General features: G+C 37.2%; 2 protein-coding genes across 2 annotated transcripts in view; both read left to right on the forward strand.

Moving 5' to 3' along the window:
• Nucleotides 1–17,936, forward strand: part of ZSWIM5 (zinc finger SWIM-type containing 5) — a 159,783-nt gene that overhangs the window by 49,515 nt on the left and 92,332 nt on the right. The gene's annotated exons all lie outside the window — the stretch shown is intronic.
• LOC136152905 (small ribosomal subunit protein uS8-like) lies at nucleotides 7,343–7,756 on the forward strand. Its single transcript, XM_065914441.1, has one exon. It carries the CDS (start codon nucleotides 7,343–7,345, stop codon nucleotides 7,754–7,756), a length of 414 nt encoding a protein of 137 aa, XP_065770513.1.

The following is a 17,936-nucleotide window of genomic DNA, read 5'->3' on the forward strand; positions in this document are numbered from 1 at the left end:
TAGCAGAATATCACCTGTTCCCAGGCTTCCAAGGTGGCACAGTTGGTAAAGAATCTGCCTGCCAATCCAAGAGACACAAATTCAATCCCTGGATCGAGAAGATCCCCTGGAAGAGGAAATGGGAACCCACTCCAGTTTTCTTGCCTGAAAAATTCCATAGATAATGGAGCCTGGCAGGCTACAGTCCACAAAGAGTTGGACACAATTGAGCATATACACATGCATGCATGCACATACCCTTTGCCATGTAATATCTGAATACAAGCATTCCCTTCCCACTGTATTGTCTGAAAGCTTCAAAGATACACCTTCTATTTAGAATGAACAAACCTTGATTCCTACTTCTAATCCCAGAGGAATCTTGGTGACTGTCAGTTCAGTTCAGTCACTCAGTAGTGTCCGACTCTTTGTGACCCCAGGGACTGCAGCAAGCCAGGCCTCCCTGTCCACCTCCACCTCCTGGAGTTTACCCAAACTCATGTTCATTGAGTCAGTGATACCATCCAACCATCTCATCCTCTGTCGTCCCCTTCTCCTCCCATCTTCAATCTTGCCAAGCATCAGGGTCTTTTCAAATGAGTCAGTTCTTTGTATCAGGTGGCCAAAGTATTGGAGTTTCAGCTTCAACATCAGTGCATCCAATGAACACTCAGGACTGATCTCCTTTAGGATGGATTGGTTGGATCTCCTTGCAGTCCAAGGAACTCTCAAGAGTCTTCTTCAACACCACAGTTCAAAAGCATCAATTCTTCGGCACTCAGCTTTCTTTATAGTCCAACTCTCACATCCATACATGACTTCTGGAAAAACTATAGCTTTGACTGGATGGACCTTTGTTGGCAAGGTAGTGTCTCTGCTTTTTAATATGCTGTCTAGGTTGGTCATAACTTTCCTTCCAAGGAGTAAGTGTGGCTGCAATCACCATCTGTAGTGATTTTGGAACCCCGCAAAAATAAAGTCTGCCACTGTTTCCACTGTTTCCCCATCTGTTTGCCATGAAGTGATGGGACCAGTTGCCATGATCTTAGTTTTCTGAGTATTGAGCAGAAAAAGCCAACCTTTTCACTCTCCTCTTTCACTTTCATCAAGAGTCTCTTTAGTTCTTCTTCACTTTCTGCCGTAAGGGAGGTGTCATCTGCATATCTAAGGTTATTGATATTTCTCCCGGCAATCTTGATGCCAGCTTGTGCTTCATCTAGCCCAGCATTTCTCATGACGTGCTCTGCATGTAAGTTAAATAAGCAGGGTGACGGTATACAGCCTGGTGATTCTCGGTCTAGTATTATTGTTATTCTTTGTTGCTAGGTTGTACAAATACTTCCATTATCTGGTGCTGTTGGTCAGTTTCTCGCTATTAAAAAAATTATTACATATAATTCTTAAATTTTGATGTGCATAAGATCTCTTGGGTTATTACCCACAATTGCGTATTACTGGGCCCCCAATTCCAGTGGTCCTGACTGATTAAATCTGATGCCTGGTGATTCTGAAGCAGATGGTCTGCAGCCCACCTTTGAGAAATTCTGAATGCTGTCTCTTACACTCTTGTACTTGATGCCACTATAATACAGAATTACTTGTCTCTGACCTCACTCCTTCAAACCTTCCTCATGCCTTGCACATGTACACGTTCATATATTTGTTTGGACAGCACCCTCCCTGTGTTTGTATTTTCGAGGGAAGAGGGGGAGTAGTATCCTTATCATTTAGCTAGACCTTTCTTCATTCTTTAAAATTATTCAGATGTCACCTTCTCTCTGACTCTCATGTAGGAAAAAAAAAAGACTCCTTTCTTTTATGTGTTTGTTTATATTACATTGTAAATTCCTTGGGGCCAAGGGCAATATAGGGTAGGAAACAAATGACAGCAGGTTCTTAACTCTTCTGGGAAATAAGATAGAGCCTAGAGTAAGTGATGTTGTGTTTGAGACCTGAAGTTTCAATAAGAGTTAATCAGATTAAGAGGTCTAAGGAAAGTGTCTCAGTAAAGAGAAAATAGTGTTTGCAAAGTCCCAGAGATGAGACAGTGATGTTTTTGAGACAGAAAGAAATTTAGTAAAGTTGAAGAATTTGGCTAAGGTCAGATCAAAGATGGCCTTGTAAGAGCCTTAAGCCAGTTAGAAAGTTAACTTCAGTTTGCAGAAAGAATTAGGGTAAGAGTAGAGGCAGGAAGGTGGGTTTTGAAAAACTATAAGTTGCTAGAAAATAATACTTACCTAGGTTCAAGGAACCCCTTAAAAACTGGTTGGATTCTACACATGCTACAAGTAGTGAGCATGAGTTGATGATTGATTAGCTGTTGGGAGGGTTGCTGGTAGGACAACAATTGGAGACAAGGGTGACTGCCAGGTTTCTGACCTTATGATGGTACCATTGTAAGGTGGCTGGAGAAGGGAGGGAAAGTATTTGGATGGTTGAGGGCAGTGTAGGGTGGGAAAGATGTTGAATTCAGTCTTTAACATGTTAGACTCCCTGCAACTAGAGAAAGGCCGTGCGCATCGACAAAGACCCAGTGCAAGCATAAATAAATAAATAAATTTAAACAAGAAAGAATGCCTGACAGTGTTTTGAGCACAAATAGATTTGGTGAACCCAAATTTTCAGTTATACCAGTCAGCATAATTGTGTCTCATCAGTGTCTGTCAATCAGGTATGGAGATGACGAATAGTTCTAGGATCAAGGTTTTGCCGGGTAGTTATCAAATAAAGATAGTTGAATAACAGGTTTTGGGATATTGACGAAAGAGTAATTAAAATAATGGACTAAGGAATCTAAGCTGGGTGATAATGATAATTTCATTTATCATTATTAAGTGCTTACTATGTACTAGGCACTTGGGAGAAAAATGAAGAATAGAGAAAGTTAAATTGATTTTTATGTGTCATTTGTCTTTGGATTTTATGGTGTTTGAGGCCAAGCAAAATTTTTTTCATTTTTATGTAGTCAAATCTAACAATATTTTCTTTTATTAATTTGAGTTTTGAGTTATGGCTTCTCCCTTACAGCCAAGTTATAGAGAAACCCACTTACGTTTTCTTCTAGTACTTACATAGTTTCATTCTTTTACATTTAGATCCCTGATCAATTTGAAGTCTATTTTTGTATATGGCATGAAGAGAAACCTAATTTTATCCTTTTTTCAGTCGTCCCAACACCATTTATTAAAAAGTCCATCTTTGTCCTTGTGATTTGAAGTATCACCTTTCTCATATACTTCCAAATTGAGTCAGTTTCTTTACTTGCTGTTTTATTCCATTAGTCTTTCTGTGTACTCATGTGCTGGTACTATACTGCTTTACTTTTAAAGACTTCAAGTTTTATATCTGATAGTAATTTTTCCTCACAAGCTTTATTTTTTCAGTGTTTTCTTAGCTATTATTTTCCCATATGAACTTTAATATCAACTTATCTAGCTTGAGAAAAACAGCTTGGTACTTTTATTTGGGTTGCATTAAATTATGTTATTTAGGGAGCACTAAAATCTTGGTGATGTTGAGAAAGCCTAAGAATGAGCTATATCTTTGAACAAGCACTTTTGTTCTTTCCATAGTGTTTTATGGATTTCTTTGTACATGTCTGAAGTTTATTCTGAATATTTGCCTCTTTTTTTTTTTTTTTTTTTGCTCTTGTAAGTGGAGTTTTCTCTTACCTTGTTCATTTTGTTGGTTTTTTCCCCCAAGGAGCTGGGATTTTAATTCATTAATTTCAATAACTAATTTCTGTTCTCTACCTTACTAGCTTTTCTTTCATTTTTATTATTTACTAGATGTGTATTCTTTCTGTTTGTAATTTGTTCTTTTTCTAGCTTTCTGATATGATAATCTAATTAATTTTCACTATTCTTATTGATATAAGAGTTTAATGTTAATGAATTTGAACAGTGGTTTAAATGGATCCTATCGTAGTATTTTGCTGTTTTTCAGAAATCCTGTAATTTCTGTTTTTATTTAATCTTTCACTAAAGAGTTTTATAACAGAAGACTTCTTCATTTTTAGGTCAGAGGGACTTTTTGTTTCTTGGTTTATCAGAGCGTGTTGTTTTAATATTGCTCTGTACTTTATGGGATTTGCTGCTGTTTTCTGATCATGTTTTTTGAACATGTCATGAGCACCTGAAAAGAAGATATATTCTTTATTATTAGAGTGTGGTGTTTTATTTATATTGATACCTCCATAAGATATTATGGACGATATTATTAGATTTTTCTATATCCATTCTTGTTTTTTGTTCAATTCACCTGTCTTTTACTAAGAGTGCTATTAAAGCTTTCTACTTGTAGTGGTTTCTATCAATTTCTTATTTTTATCTCCTTGTATTTCTGCTTTATATAGGTGGTTTTTGTCTTTTTTTCTGGGTAGATATAGAGACCTGTTATGTCTTCTTTTTAATTTTGACTTTTAGCACCATAAAATATCCTTCATTCTTTCATTTAATCATTTTCACCTAATTCTACTTTGTCTGATATCAGGATTGCTTTTTTAAAAAATTGTTTCTATTTGCCTATTTTGTCTTTGCTTATTCTTTTATTTTCAGTATTTCTAATTCTCTGTGTTTTAGATGTCTCTCATACATAGCATAGATTTAGATTTTATTAAAAGCCAATTGAAAATCTTTTTTTTTCAATAAATGAATTAAGCCCATTTCCATTTACTGATGTAACTAAAATGTTTCATCTCCATACTGTTGTATGATTATATTCTGTTTTAGTTACTGCTGTATTATATTTCCTGAGAGCTTGTTCCCATGTATTTGTTATTCTTTCAAGATTTCTTCTGGTATGTGGAAAGGACTGTTTTGGTTTTTTTTGTTCTTGTGGTTATTTTTATGTTTATACCTTTCACCATGACCGCAGTCATCTTTTTTTAACTTAACCTTTTACTTTGTGGCTTTTCAGTTTAAATGGTATCCTTTGAATCTCACAGTTATTACAGTAGTTAATGATCTTATTTTACTTTCCACTTTCTCTCTTCTTTTTCCTCACATAATGTATAGCATATGTTTATATACTATTTTAAGTCTTAATTTTTAAAAACATAGATGCTTTCCCTTTAAAAAAATTGGCATGAAATTCACACAATATAAGTAACCATTTTCAAGTGTGCAGTTTAGTGGCATTTGATGCATCCACAGTGTATAGATACTGTTCAGTTCAGTCACTCAGTCTTGTCTGACTCTTTGCAACCCCATGAACCACAGCACGCCAGGCCTCTGTCCATCACCAACTCCTGGAGTCCACCCAAACCCATGTCCATTGAGTTGGCGATGCCAACCAACCATCTCATCCTCTATCATCCCCTTCTTCTGCCCTCAATCGTTCCCAGCATCAGGGTCTTTTCCATTGAGTCAGCTTTGCATCAAGTGGTCAAAATATTGGAGTTTCAGCTTCAAATCAGTCCTACCAATGAATACCCAGGACTGATCTCCTTTAGGATGGACTGGTTGGATCTCCTTGCAGTCCAAGGGGCTCTCAATGGTCTTCTCCAACACCACACTTCAAAAGCATCAATTCTTTGGTGCTCAGCTTTCTTATAGTCCAACTCTCACATCCATACATGACCACTGGGAAAACCATAGCCTTGACTAGACAGACCTTTCTTGACAAAGTAATATCTCTGCTTTTTAATGTGCTGTCTAGGTTGGTCATAACTTTCCTTCCAAGGAGGACGTGTCTTTTAATTTCATGGCTGCAATCACCATCTGCAGTGATTCTGGAGCCCCCAAAAATAAAGTCTCTCACTGTTTCCACCATTTCCCCATCTATTTGCCATGAAGTGATGGGACTAGATGCCATGATCTTAGTTTTCTGAATGTTGAGATTTAAGCCAACTTTTTCACTCTCCTCTTTCACTTTCATCAAGAGGCTCTTTAGTTCTTCTTCACTTTCTGCCATAAGGGTGGTGTCATCTGCATATCTGAGGTTATTGATATTTCTCCTGGCAATCTTGATTCCAGCTTGTGCTTCCTCCAGCCCAGCGTTTTTCATGATGTACTCTGCATATAAGTTAAATAAGCAGGGTGACAATATATAGCCTTGACGTACTCCTTTTCCTATTTGGAACCAGTCTGTTGTTCCATGTCCAGTTCTAAGTGTTGCTTCCTGACCTACATACAGGTTTCTCAAGAGGCAGGTCAGGTGATCTGGTATTCCCATCTCTTTCAGAATTTTCCACAGTTTATTGTGATCCACATAGGCAAAGGCTTTGGCATAATCAATAAAGCAGAAAAAGATGTTTTTCTGGAACTCTCTTACTTTTTCAATGATTCAGCAGATGTTGGCAATTTGACCTCTGGTTCCTCTGCTTTTTCTAAAACCAGCTTGAGCATCTGGAAGTTCTTGGTTCATGTATTGCTGAAGCCTGGCTTGGAGAATTATACCACTTTATTTTTTCATCACCCTAGAAGACTACCTGGTACCCATTAACGTGTTTTCTCCATCCCCTCTAATCTGCTCTATGTCTCTGTGGATTTGCTTGTTCTGGATATTTCATATAAATGGAATAATACAATATGTGACCTTTTGTATCTGGTTTCTTTCTCGTAATGTTTTCAAGGTTCATCGAAGTTGTAGCATTCTGTCTTTTTATGGCTGCATAATATTACATTGGGCATCCCTGGTAGCTCAGTTGGTAAAGAATCTGTCTGCAATGCAGGAGATGCCGGTTTAATTCCTGGGTCAGAAAGATCTGTTGGAGAAGGAACAGGCTACCCACTCCAGTATTCTTGGGCTTCCCTGAGGTCTCAACTGATAAAGAATCCGCCTGCAATGCAGGAGACCTGGGTTCAATCCTTGGGTTGGGAAGATCCCCTGGAGAAGGGAACAGCTGCCCACTCCAGTATTCTGGCCTGGAGAATTCCACGAACTGTACAGTCCATGGGGTCACAAAGAGTCGGTGTTGTTTTCACTTTGGCTCCATCTCTTCATTGTTTCTGGAGTTATTTCTCCACTTTTCTCCAGTAGTATATTGGAAAATTCTTAAAGAGGGGGAATACCAGATCACCTTACCTGCCTCCTGAGAAATCTGTATGCAGGTCAAGAAGCAACAGTTAGAACTGGACATGGAACAACAGACTGGTTCAGAATTGGGAAAGGAGTATGTCAAGGCTGTATATTGTCACCCTAATTATTTAACTTATATGCAGAATACATCATGCAAAATGCCGGGCTGGATAAAGCTCAAGCTGGAATCAAGATCGCTGGGAGAAATATCAGTAACCTCAGATATGCAGATAACACCACCCTTATGGCAGAAAGCAAAGAGGAAGTGAAGAGTCTCTTGATGAAAGTGAAAAAGGAGAGTGAAAAAGCTGGCTTAGCTCTTTCTGCCATCTTTCCGTACTGAATGGTGCACATGAATGTCCTGGCTGATGCTCTCAAGAGTATCAGGAATGCCAAAAAGAGAGGCAAACGCCAGGTCCTTATTAGGCCATGCTCCAAAGTCATCATCAGGTTTCTAACTGTGATGATGAAGTATGGTTATATTAGCGAATTTGAAATCCTTGATGATCACAGAGCTGGGAATATTGTTGTGAACCTCACAGGCAGGCTAAATAAGTGTGGAGTGATCAGCCCCAAATTTGATGTGCAATTCAAAGATCTAGAAAAATGGCAGAATAACCTGCTCCCATCCCGTCAGTTTGGTTTCATTGTACTGACAACCTCGGCTGGCATCATGGACAATGAAGAAGCAAGACGAAAACATACAGGAGGGAAAATCCTTGGGTTCTTTTTCTGGGGATGTAATACATACAAATAAAATGCCTCAGAGGGGGGAAAGAAAAAAAGCTGGCTTAAAACTCAGCATTCAAAAAACTAATATCATGGCATCTGGTCCCATTACTTCATGGCAAATAGATGGGGTGACATTGGAAACAGTGACAAGCTTTATTTTCTTGGACTCCAAAATCACTGCAGCCATGAAATTAAAAGACAGTTACTCCTTGGAAGAAAAGCTATGACCAACCTAGACAGCATACTAAAAAGCAGAGACATTACTTTGCTGATCCAGGTCCGTCTAGTCAAAGCTATGGTTTTTCCAGTGGTCATGTATGGATATGAGAATTGGACCATAAGGAAAGCTGAGTGCTGAAGAATTGATGCTTTTGAACTGTGGTGTTGGAGAAGACCCTTGAGAGTCCCTTGGACTTCAAGGAGATCCAACCAGTCCATCCTAAAGGAAATCAGTCCTGAATATTCATTAGAAGGACTGATGCTGAATCTGAAGCTCCAACACTTTGGCCAACTGATGCAAAGAACTGACACAACTCAGCTACTGAACAACAACAACTGTTAAAAACACAATAATCTATAAGAACTTACTGAAAGCTAATACTACTTCATTAGGTTTAATGATAAAAGCCATCTACTGAATATACAGTTTAGTTTAAATCTTTATGGAACAAGGTATACATAAACACTCTACTGTTGTTAAATTTATGATTTATTGGTGAAAGTAATTGTACATATTGGCACATATTACACAGCAATATCTATATGAGATTGATCACACAGCTACTGCTGCTAAGTCACTTCAGGCGTGTCCGACTCTGTGTGACCCCATTCCTGGGATTCTCCAGGCAAGAACACTGGAGTGGGTTGCCATTTCCTTCTCCAATGCAGAAAAGTGAAAAGTGAAAGTGAAGTCGCTCAGTCGTGTCCAACTCTTCGCGACCCCACGGACTGCAGCCTACCAGGCTCCTCTGTCCATGGGATTTTCCAGGCAAGAGTACTGGAGTGGGTTGCCATTGCCTTCTCCGAGATTGATCATATAGCCTTTTAAAACCTTCCTAACAAAGTATATTAAGGTAACCAAATTAAATCAAGACTTTAAGAATGAAAGAACATAAAAAACAGTATTATACAAATTAAATCTTACTTTCATTTATTTATAACAGGTGCATCATCCAGGACACTCACATGAGAGTACAGAAAATAGACTTAAATATTTGTTTATATTGAAAAATGACACATATCTTTGTAATAAATCTGTTTCAAGTTTATAACATTCTTTACAAAACAGTATTTTGTTCACTTTCCCACATACATCATGTTAAAGCACAAATTGATCTAATAACTTTTAGGCTCCCATAAAGAAGATATGTAAATGACCAATAAGCTCATAAAAAGACAACCATTAACAAAATGTAAATCAAACCACAGTGAGATACCACTTCATACCACTATGATGATTATAATCAAAACAATGGATGATAACACGTGCTCAGAGGACCTGGAAAAATAGGAACTCCTGTACATTGTTGGGAATATAAAATGTTAGAGCAGCTATAGAAAACAATTTGTCAGTTCCTTAAAAGTTGAAAACAGAATTACTGTATGAATCAGCAATTCCACTCCTCTGCATACACCCAGGAGAAATGAAAATACATGTCTACCCAGAAACTTGTACAAAAATGTTTATATATCAGTATTATTCATAATGGCTGAAAGGTGGAAACAACTCAGTGTCCACCAACTGATTAATGAATTGTGGTATATCGATACAATATAATATTCGGTTCAGTTCAGTTGCTCAGTTGCATCCAGTTCTTTGCAACCCCATGGCCTGCAGCATGCAAGGCCTCTCTGTCTGTCACCAACTCCCGGGGCTTGCTCAAACTCATGTCTATCAGTCAGTGATGCTATCCAACCATCTTATGCTGTGTCATCCCCTTCTCCTCCTGCCTTCAATCTTTCCCAGTATCAGGGTCTTTTCCAATGAGTTATGTATTTTGTTGTGTATTTTAACAGTTACATATTTTGAAGAGTTAGTATAAATATTATAAGACAAGTACTACAGATAATATAAGGAAAATTGTCTATTTGGTGTATTATAAAAGGTTTCAATATCTACCTTTGAGAAAGGGTCTGCTGAATATCATCTATCCAAGGGAGGCTATCACTGTATATTGCTTTGTCTGCTTCCTTTTAGAAAAACCTCATGATGCTCTAGGATATGTAGTTAGCAAAGCTTTGGGTCTCACAAAAGCCTGAATACATCTTTGATTGGTTATATATTAAAGGAAATAGCCCACAGCATGGTGCCAGACAAGTGTAGAGCCCAACCAATTTGATCCTGAAGCAGGGAGAAGAGTTCTATTCATCATTAAGAGGTTAGATCATAAAATGTTGTAATTATTTCAGCCTCAATTGGTTTAAAGCTTTTTTTTTTTCCCCGTAAAACTTCTCTTCAAATTTTGAGGCAAGAAGACAGTTTTCATTTTGATGACCTTTTGCATTGTGTTTTTCTTCAAGTCCTCCCACCCTGCCCTGTGGCCTACTCTGTTTGCTGTTCAAATCTGAATCATAATGTGCATCTGCAGGGATCGGAATCATGTGACTGACTGAAGTGTCTCTTGTCATTTATTAACATTTTTTGAATATCTAATTTTGACATATTATTTGGCTGTGTCATGAAGAAATTTGCTCCTGCTCTTGACTGTTTCAGAGGTGGGTGCATATGAAAAATTATTATTTTTTTCTCTTTCATCTCTACACAGTTATTTTTGTTTTTGTTTTTTAGTTACAAAATGGAACAAAGAATGACAGCCACATTGGGCCTTGACAGGGATCCTTTTACTTGAAGGGCCACTCCTGTAATGAATGATTTTTATTCAAGTGAATATTCATATATTTCTCTGACTCTAATTTGTATGAAATGACAGCCTGCAGACCATTTTATTTGATTACAGTCCTTTCACCTTCATTATCTTTTATGTCTATTTAAACTCTGGACTTGCCATATCCATCTTGACCCTCCCCCACATCTCTCTGTTTGTATTTTCTTTCATTGCAATTTTCCTCTTTTCTCTTCTGTGGGCATTCACAGATTGTTTTTGGAGTTCATTAAAAAGAGAGTGTGTTGTCTGGGTAGAAAATTGCATTTGCATGCTTGAGAGAGGCCTAAGGGTTTTTGTGGGGTTTGGCAAGGATCCTGGCTTTTTTTTCCTTTTCAGAGGGAAGAATGAGGAAAGGGAGTAATAATAAGGGATTTTTGGAAAGGAGAAAAGTAAGAGTTGTTGAGGTGATTTCTTTCTTCATTTTTCCCTTCCCATAGTATATGCATCTAGCTGATTTTCATTTTTTTTTCTGCATGTATAAACCACTTGACTAACAATGGGAGAGATTAGAGACTTTTCTTAGAACTATTTTCGAATGCACAGTAGAGTTCTGCAAAGCAGAAACCTCTCTTACGGTGATAACTGTACATTTTCTAGTGAACATGGCAAGTTGCAGTATGTATACATATACATTTTTCTCCTTTGTGGTAACTGGAGGGGGTTTTATATGGGAAAATTGTTTCTTAAATTAATATGACATTTCATTTAAACTGGTATTGACATAGAACTCTAGTTATGTTTTGAATTAGGATTCCACACTTTCAAAATTTAAGTTTTGAGGTATAATATTTAGCCCTTTTTGAAGGTGATAATGTTTTTCCTTTTTTATTAAAAGTGATATCATTTGTTATTTAGAACTTGTCATTTGTGCCCATTGGGACATTAGGGAAACCGTGGAACATTTATAATAAAAGGAGTATATTTTATAGCAGTGATAACTTAGAAGAATTTGGCTAAGTTCAGAGTTAATACAAAAAATGTGGGTTGTAGACATAGGACCAAGGGTCATGTGGGTCAGGATTGATCAGGAAAATCAGAGAGTTGTTTTGTGCTGTGTTGGATATTCATAGGAAAATAAGTTGATTATTATAGAGCAGCCCATAGAGTTGAATCTTTTAAAAAAAAAAAAAAAGTCTGACTGACTTATTATGTACTATAAATCCATTCAGCAAATTTTTTTAATTTAATACTGACTCTGTTCATAGGAACTAGGACTAAAACAATGAGTAAGATATAATAGTTGTCCTCAAGGAACTTATAATCACCATGACTGTGTATATTTGCAACTGTGTTTGTATTTTGTCTGTAAGGTCTAGAAACATAGATACTTTTATTTTATACTTACATATGTTTTTAAGATCTAAATACAAAGGAATTATACTCCAATTAAAAAAGATCCAAGAAGTCCTTGATAAAAGGTATATTTTCCTATGTTTTCAGACTTTATCTTTACCATATGGAATGTGTGTATGTATGTAAACAATTAGTTACAGTGTAAGTGCTGAAAAAGAACTGTATGCAAAATAATTTGGGCTACGTCCACTTTTCATTCTCTACTGGATATTCACATTAGCCTATAAGGATTTCCCCGGTGGCTCAGTGATTAAGAACCTGCCTGCGATGCAGGAGACACAGAAGAAGGGAGTTCTATCCCTGGGTCAGGAAGATCCCCTGGAGGAGGGTATGGCAACCCACTCCAGTATTCTTGCTGGGAAAATCGCATGGACAGAGGAGCTTGGTGGGCTGCAGTCCATGGGGTCACACAGAGTCAGACATAGCTGAAGCAACTGAGCACACACACATCAGCATATAAACATACTTTTATTTCTTGATTCTTAAAAAAGTTATCTTCTCATAACTCTACTAATGTCTGTCAGCTATTGTTCTATTTCTTTCCTATGCTCTGTACTTGTTAACTCTAATTTCCCTCCTCCCATTTTCTCTTAAACCTATTTCAGCCAGTGTCAACCATCCTATTCCAATTGTATTCTCATCAGAGTCACTGATGACCTCTACGTTACTAGTTGTCATTTCTCAGTCCTTGTCTAACTTGATTATCAGTAATGTTTGACTGATATCAAATATTATGATATCAAATATCATCCTTGACTGATATTCTTCACAAAGTTTCCGATATTCTGCTCTCTTAGTTGAAATTTCTCCTTTGTTGTTCAGTTGCTAGGTCATGTCCAACTCTTTGCCACCCCACGGAATGCAGCACTCCAGGCTTCCCTGTGCTTCACTATCTCCCGAAGTTTGCTCAAACTCACGTCCACTGAATCGGTGATGCCATCCAACCATCTCATCCTTTGTCATCCCCTTTCTTCTACCTCGTTGGTATTTCCTTCTCTGTCTCTTTTGCTTGTTCTTCTTATCTTTTGTCCCTCAACTTTAAAAACTGTTTTTTAAAAAATCTCACTGTAAAAAACAAACTATTCTTATCTTTTGGTGTGTACAGTTCTATGAATTTTAACACATGTATCAGTTCAGTTTAGTCACTCAGTTGTGTCCGACTCTTTGCAACCCCATGTACTGCAACACGCCAGGCTTCCCTGTCCATCACCAAATCCTGGAACTTGCTCAATCTCATGTCCATTGAGTTGGCAATGCCATCCAGCCACCTCATCTTCTGTTGTCCCCTTCTCCTGCCTTCAGTCTTTTCCAGCAGCAGGGTCTTTTCTGATGTGAAGAGTCAGTTCTTCACATCAGGTGGCCAATGTATTGGAGTTTTAGCCTCAGCATCAGTCCTTCCAATAAATATTCAGGGCTGATTTTTTAAGGATTGACTGGTTTGATCTCCTTGCAGTCCAAAGGACTCTCAAGAGTCTTCTCCAACACCACACTTCAAAGCATCAATTCTTCAGCACTCAGTTTTCTCTGTAGTCCAACTCTCACATCCATACATGACTACTGGAAAAACCATAGCTTTGACTAGATGGACCTTTGTTGGCAAAATAATGTTTCTGCTTTTTAATACACTGTCTAGGTTTGTCACAGCTTTTCTTCCAAGGAACAAGCATATAGATGTATACACATGTATAGATTTGTGTAATCAGTACCATAATCAGGGTACAGAACAATTCTATCACCCTGAAAATATGCCTCATGTCATCTCTTTATAGTCAAACCTTTATTGCCTGGAAACCATTGCTGTTCTCCATCATTATAATTTCGTCTTTTAGAGAATGTCATATGAATGGAACTATACAGTATGTAACTTTTCGAGGCTGGCTTCTTTTACTCAGCATAATATCTGTGATATTCCTCTAAATTATTGCATGTATCTTTTGTTTCTTCCTTCTTATTGCTGAATAATATCATTTGTATGGATGTGTCAGAAATTGTTTATCCATTCACCTGGTATAAAGGACATTTATTTTATTTATTTATTTTTTTTTAAAAGGACATTTAAATAGTTTTCCAGTTTGAGTTGTTTTGGGCAACTATGAACAGAACTGCTATAAACACTGATAATCAGGTTTTGTATAATGTAAATTTTCATTCTCCAGGGAGAAATCCCAGGAGAGGGATTTCTGGGTTTATCAGAAACTGCCAGATGCTCTTCCAGAATGCTTGTACCATTTTGCATTCCTACCTTCAATGAAAGTCCCAGTTCTGCATCCTTACCAACACTTGGTATTGTCAGTTTTTAAGTTTTTTCTTGTTTTGTTTTTGTTTGTTGTTTTGTCTTGTCATTATTTTAATTTTATCCATTCTCATAAGTATATATCATAAGTGTTATTGTTTTAATTTACAGTTCTCTAAGGGCTAATGATGTTGAACATCTTTTCATGTGCCTACTTGTAATTTACATGTTTTTGGAGATGTGTCCAAATCTTTTACCTAGTTTTAAATTAGACTCTTTGTTTTCTTAATTTGAGTTTTGAGAGTTCACTGTGTATTCTGGATACAAGTCCTTTATTGGATATGTGCTTTGCAGATATCACCTCCCAATCTCTTGCTTGTTTTTTTCATTCTTTTAACAGTATCTCTGGTAGAGCAAAGGTTTTTAATATTAATGAAGTCAACTTATCAGCTTTTTCTTTTGTGGATTGTGCTTTTGCTGACATGTCTAAAAACTCCTTCGTATACAGTGGCTAAGCAATAAGGTCCTACTGTAAACACAGGGATCTATATTCAATATCCTGGGATAAACCATAATGGAAAAGAATATTAAAAAGAATGTATGTATGTATATAACTGAGTCACTTTGCTGTACAGAAGAAATTAACATAACATTGTAAATCAACTGTACTTCAGTAAAGAAATAAGTTGGGGAGAAAAAAAGCTTTTGCCTAACCCCAGGTCACAAAGACTTTCTGCCATGTCTTATTCTAAACATTTTCTATTTTTACATTTTTCCATTCAGTCTGTGATCCGTTTTGAGTTAATTCTATACAAAATATGAGACTTAGATTACTTTTTTTTATTGCATATAGATGGTCAGTGTCCAACCCTGTATGTTGAAAAGACTGTCTTTTATCCACTGAATTACTTTTGAATCTTCACCAAAAATCAGTTGGTAATATTTGCATAAGTCTATTTCAAGACTCTGTTCTCTCTCATTTATTTAGGTGTCAATCCTTTTACTGCTACCACACAGTCTTTATTATTATAGCTTATAGTAAGTCTTGAATCAGTGTGATTCTTCTAACTTCATTCTTATCTTTTATAATTATTTTAAACTATTCCAGTTCCTTTTAGAATATATATATTTTAAAAGTTTTTGCTGATATTTTGAGTTTTATTATATTAAGCCTATATAGCCTGTATATACAAGCCTATATAATACAAGTCAAAATATCAGCAAAAGAATTTTTTTGGTGGCTCAGTGGTAAAGAGTCTGTCTTTACCAAAGCAGCATACCTGAGTTCAGTCCCTGGGTCTAGAAGATGCCCTGGAGAAGGAAATGGCAACCCACTCCAGTATTCTTGCCTGCAAAAGTAGGAGGAGGAGGAGGACAGAGGAACCTGATGGACTACAGACCATGGGATCACAGAATCGACCATGACTCAGCGACTAAACAAAGAGCAGCAGCAAGCCTATATATCAGTTTTGGAAAAATTGAAATCTTTACTTTGTTGCATATTTAATCTATAAACACAATATCTCTATTTATTTAGATTTTCCTGGATTTCTTCCATCACTCTTTGTAGTTGTCAGCATACAGATTCTGTAAATGTTTTGTTAGGCTTATACACCTATTTTAAAGTTATTATAATTGGATATTTTTGAACAACAACAAGGAAAATTTTCAATCTTTTGGCAAGTTTGAAAATAGAAAAAAAAAATAGAAAAAAAATCAATAAAGCCAAAAGCTGGTTCTCTGGTATTAAGGCCAAACAAAATCAGAGAAAGGAAGGAAGGATGGAAGGAAGTTCAGTCGCTCAGCCGTGTCCAACTCTTTGTGACCCCATTAACTGCAGCACGCCAGGCCTCCCTGTCCATCACTAACTCCCAGAGTCCACCCAAACCCATGTCCATTGAGTTGGTGATGCCATCTAAGCATCTCATCCTCTGTCGTCCCCTTCTTCTCCTGCCCTCAATCTTTCCCAGCATCAGAGTCTTCCAGTGAGTCAGCTCTTGACATCAGGTGGCCCAAGTATTGGAGTTTCAGCTTCAACATCAGTCCTTCCAATGAACACCCAGGACTGATCTCCTTTAGGATGGACTGGTTGGATCTCCTTGCAGTCCAAGGGACTCTCAAGAGTCTTCTCCAACACCAAGTTCAAAAGCATCAATTCTTCAGTGCTCAGTTTTCTTTATAGTCCAACTCTCACATCTATACATGACCACTGGAAAAACCATAGCCTTGACTAGATGGACCTTTGCTGGCAAAGTAATGTCTCTGCTTTTGAATAAGGTAAGAAAAAAGAAAATGACGTGATTGTTGATACAGAAACTCCCAAGGAATTTACAAAAATGTTCTTTTTTTCCAAGTTATTAAAATTGAATATTTTAAAAAATTTTAATTTTCATTTGTACATTCCTGGTATAAAGAAATCTGATTGATTTTTATATGCTATATCCAGGATTTTTATACCTGTATCCAAGTCCTTGCTAAATGCACTTAGTGTTAGAAATTTTTTTGTAAATTCTTTGGAAGTTTCTGTATAAATAACCGTGTCTTCTTCTTTCTTACCTTCCTGCCTTCCTTCCTTTCTCTGATTTTGTTTGGCCTTAGTACCAGAGAACCAGCTTTTGGCTCTACTGACTTTTCTGTGTTGTTTTTCTATTTTCAAACTTGCCAAGAGATTGGAAATTTTCCTTACTGTTATTATTCAGTCACTAAGTTGTGTCTGACTCTTTGTGACCCCATGAATTGCAGCGTGCCAGGCTTCCCTGCCCTTCACTATCTCCCGAAGTTTGCTCAAACTCATGTCCGTTTAGTCAATGATCAATGGTCTGTCTAGCCATCTCATCCTCTGCTGCCCTCTTCTCCTTTTGCCTTCAATCTTTCCCAGCATCTTCAATCTTTTCCAGTGAGTCGGCTCTTTGCAGCAAGTGGTCAAAGTATTGGAGCTTCAGTTTCAGCCTCAGTCCTTCCAATGAATACTTTAGGGTGGATGGGTTTGATCTCTTTGTTGTCCAAAGGACTCTCAAGAGTCTTCTTCAGCACCACAATTCAGAAGCATCAATTCTTTGGCACTCAGCTTTCTTTATAGTCCAACTCTCACGTCCATACATGACTACTGGAAATTTTCCCTACCTTTCTATTATCTATTTCTAATTTAATCTATCATGATCCATTTCCCTATGCCCTGCCCCAGGCAACCACCAGTCTGGTATCTTTGAGTGTGGTTTCATTTAGATTCCACTTACAATCATGCAGTGCTTCTTTTCCCCTGAGTTATTTACTTAGCATAATGCCCTCAAGCTCCATCTGTATTGTCACAAATGGCAGAATTTCCTTTTTTCATGACTGAATAATATGCCACTGTGTGTGTGTGTGTGTGTGTGTGTGTGTGTGTGTGTGTTGTGTGTGAGTGTGTGTGTCTCACATCTTTATCCATTCATCTATTAACAGACAGTTAGGTCAATGTGTTGGCTATTGTGAGTAGTGCTACAATAAACATTGGAGCTATCTTTGAAATAATGGTTTCATCTATTTTGTATGTATACCAGAAGTGGAATTGCTGAATCATATGGTAGTTCTTTTTTAACTTTTTGAGGAACTTCTCTACTATTTCCATAGGTGGCTGTACCAACTTATATTCCCACCAGCAGTACACAAAAGTTCCTTCTTCTCTCCATCCTCACCAGCACTTGTTATTTCCTGTCTCTTTGATAATAACCGTTCTAACAGGTGGAAGTCATATC

Source organism: Muntiacus reevesi, chromosome 1 (genome assembly GCF_963930625.1).
Source record: "Muntiacus reevesi chromosome 1, mMunRee1.1, whole genome shotgun sequence".
Lineage (NCBI taxonomy): Eukaryota > Metazoa > Chordata > Mammalia > Artiodactyla > Cervidae > Muntiacus > Muntiacus reevesi.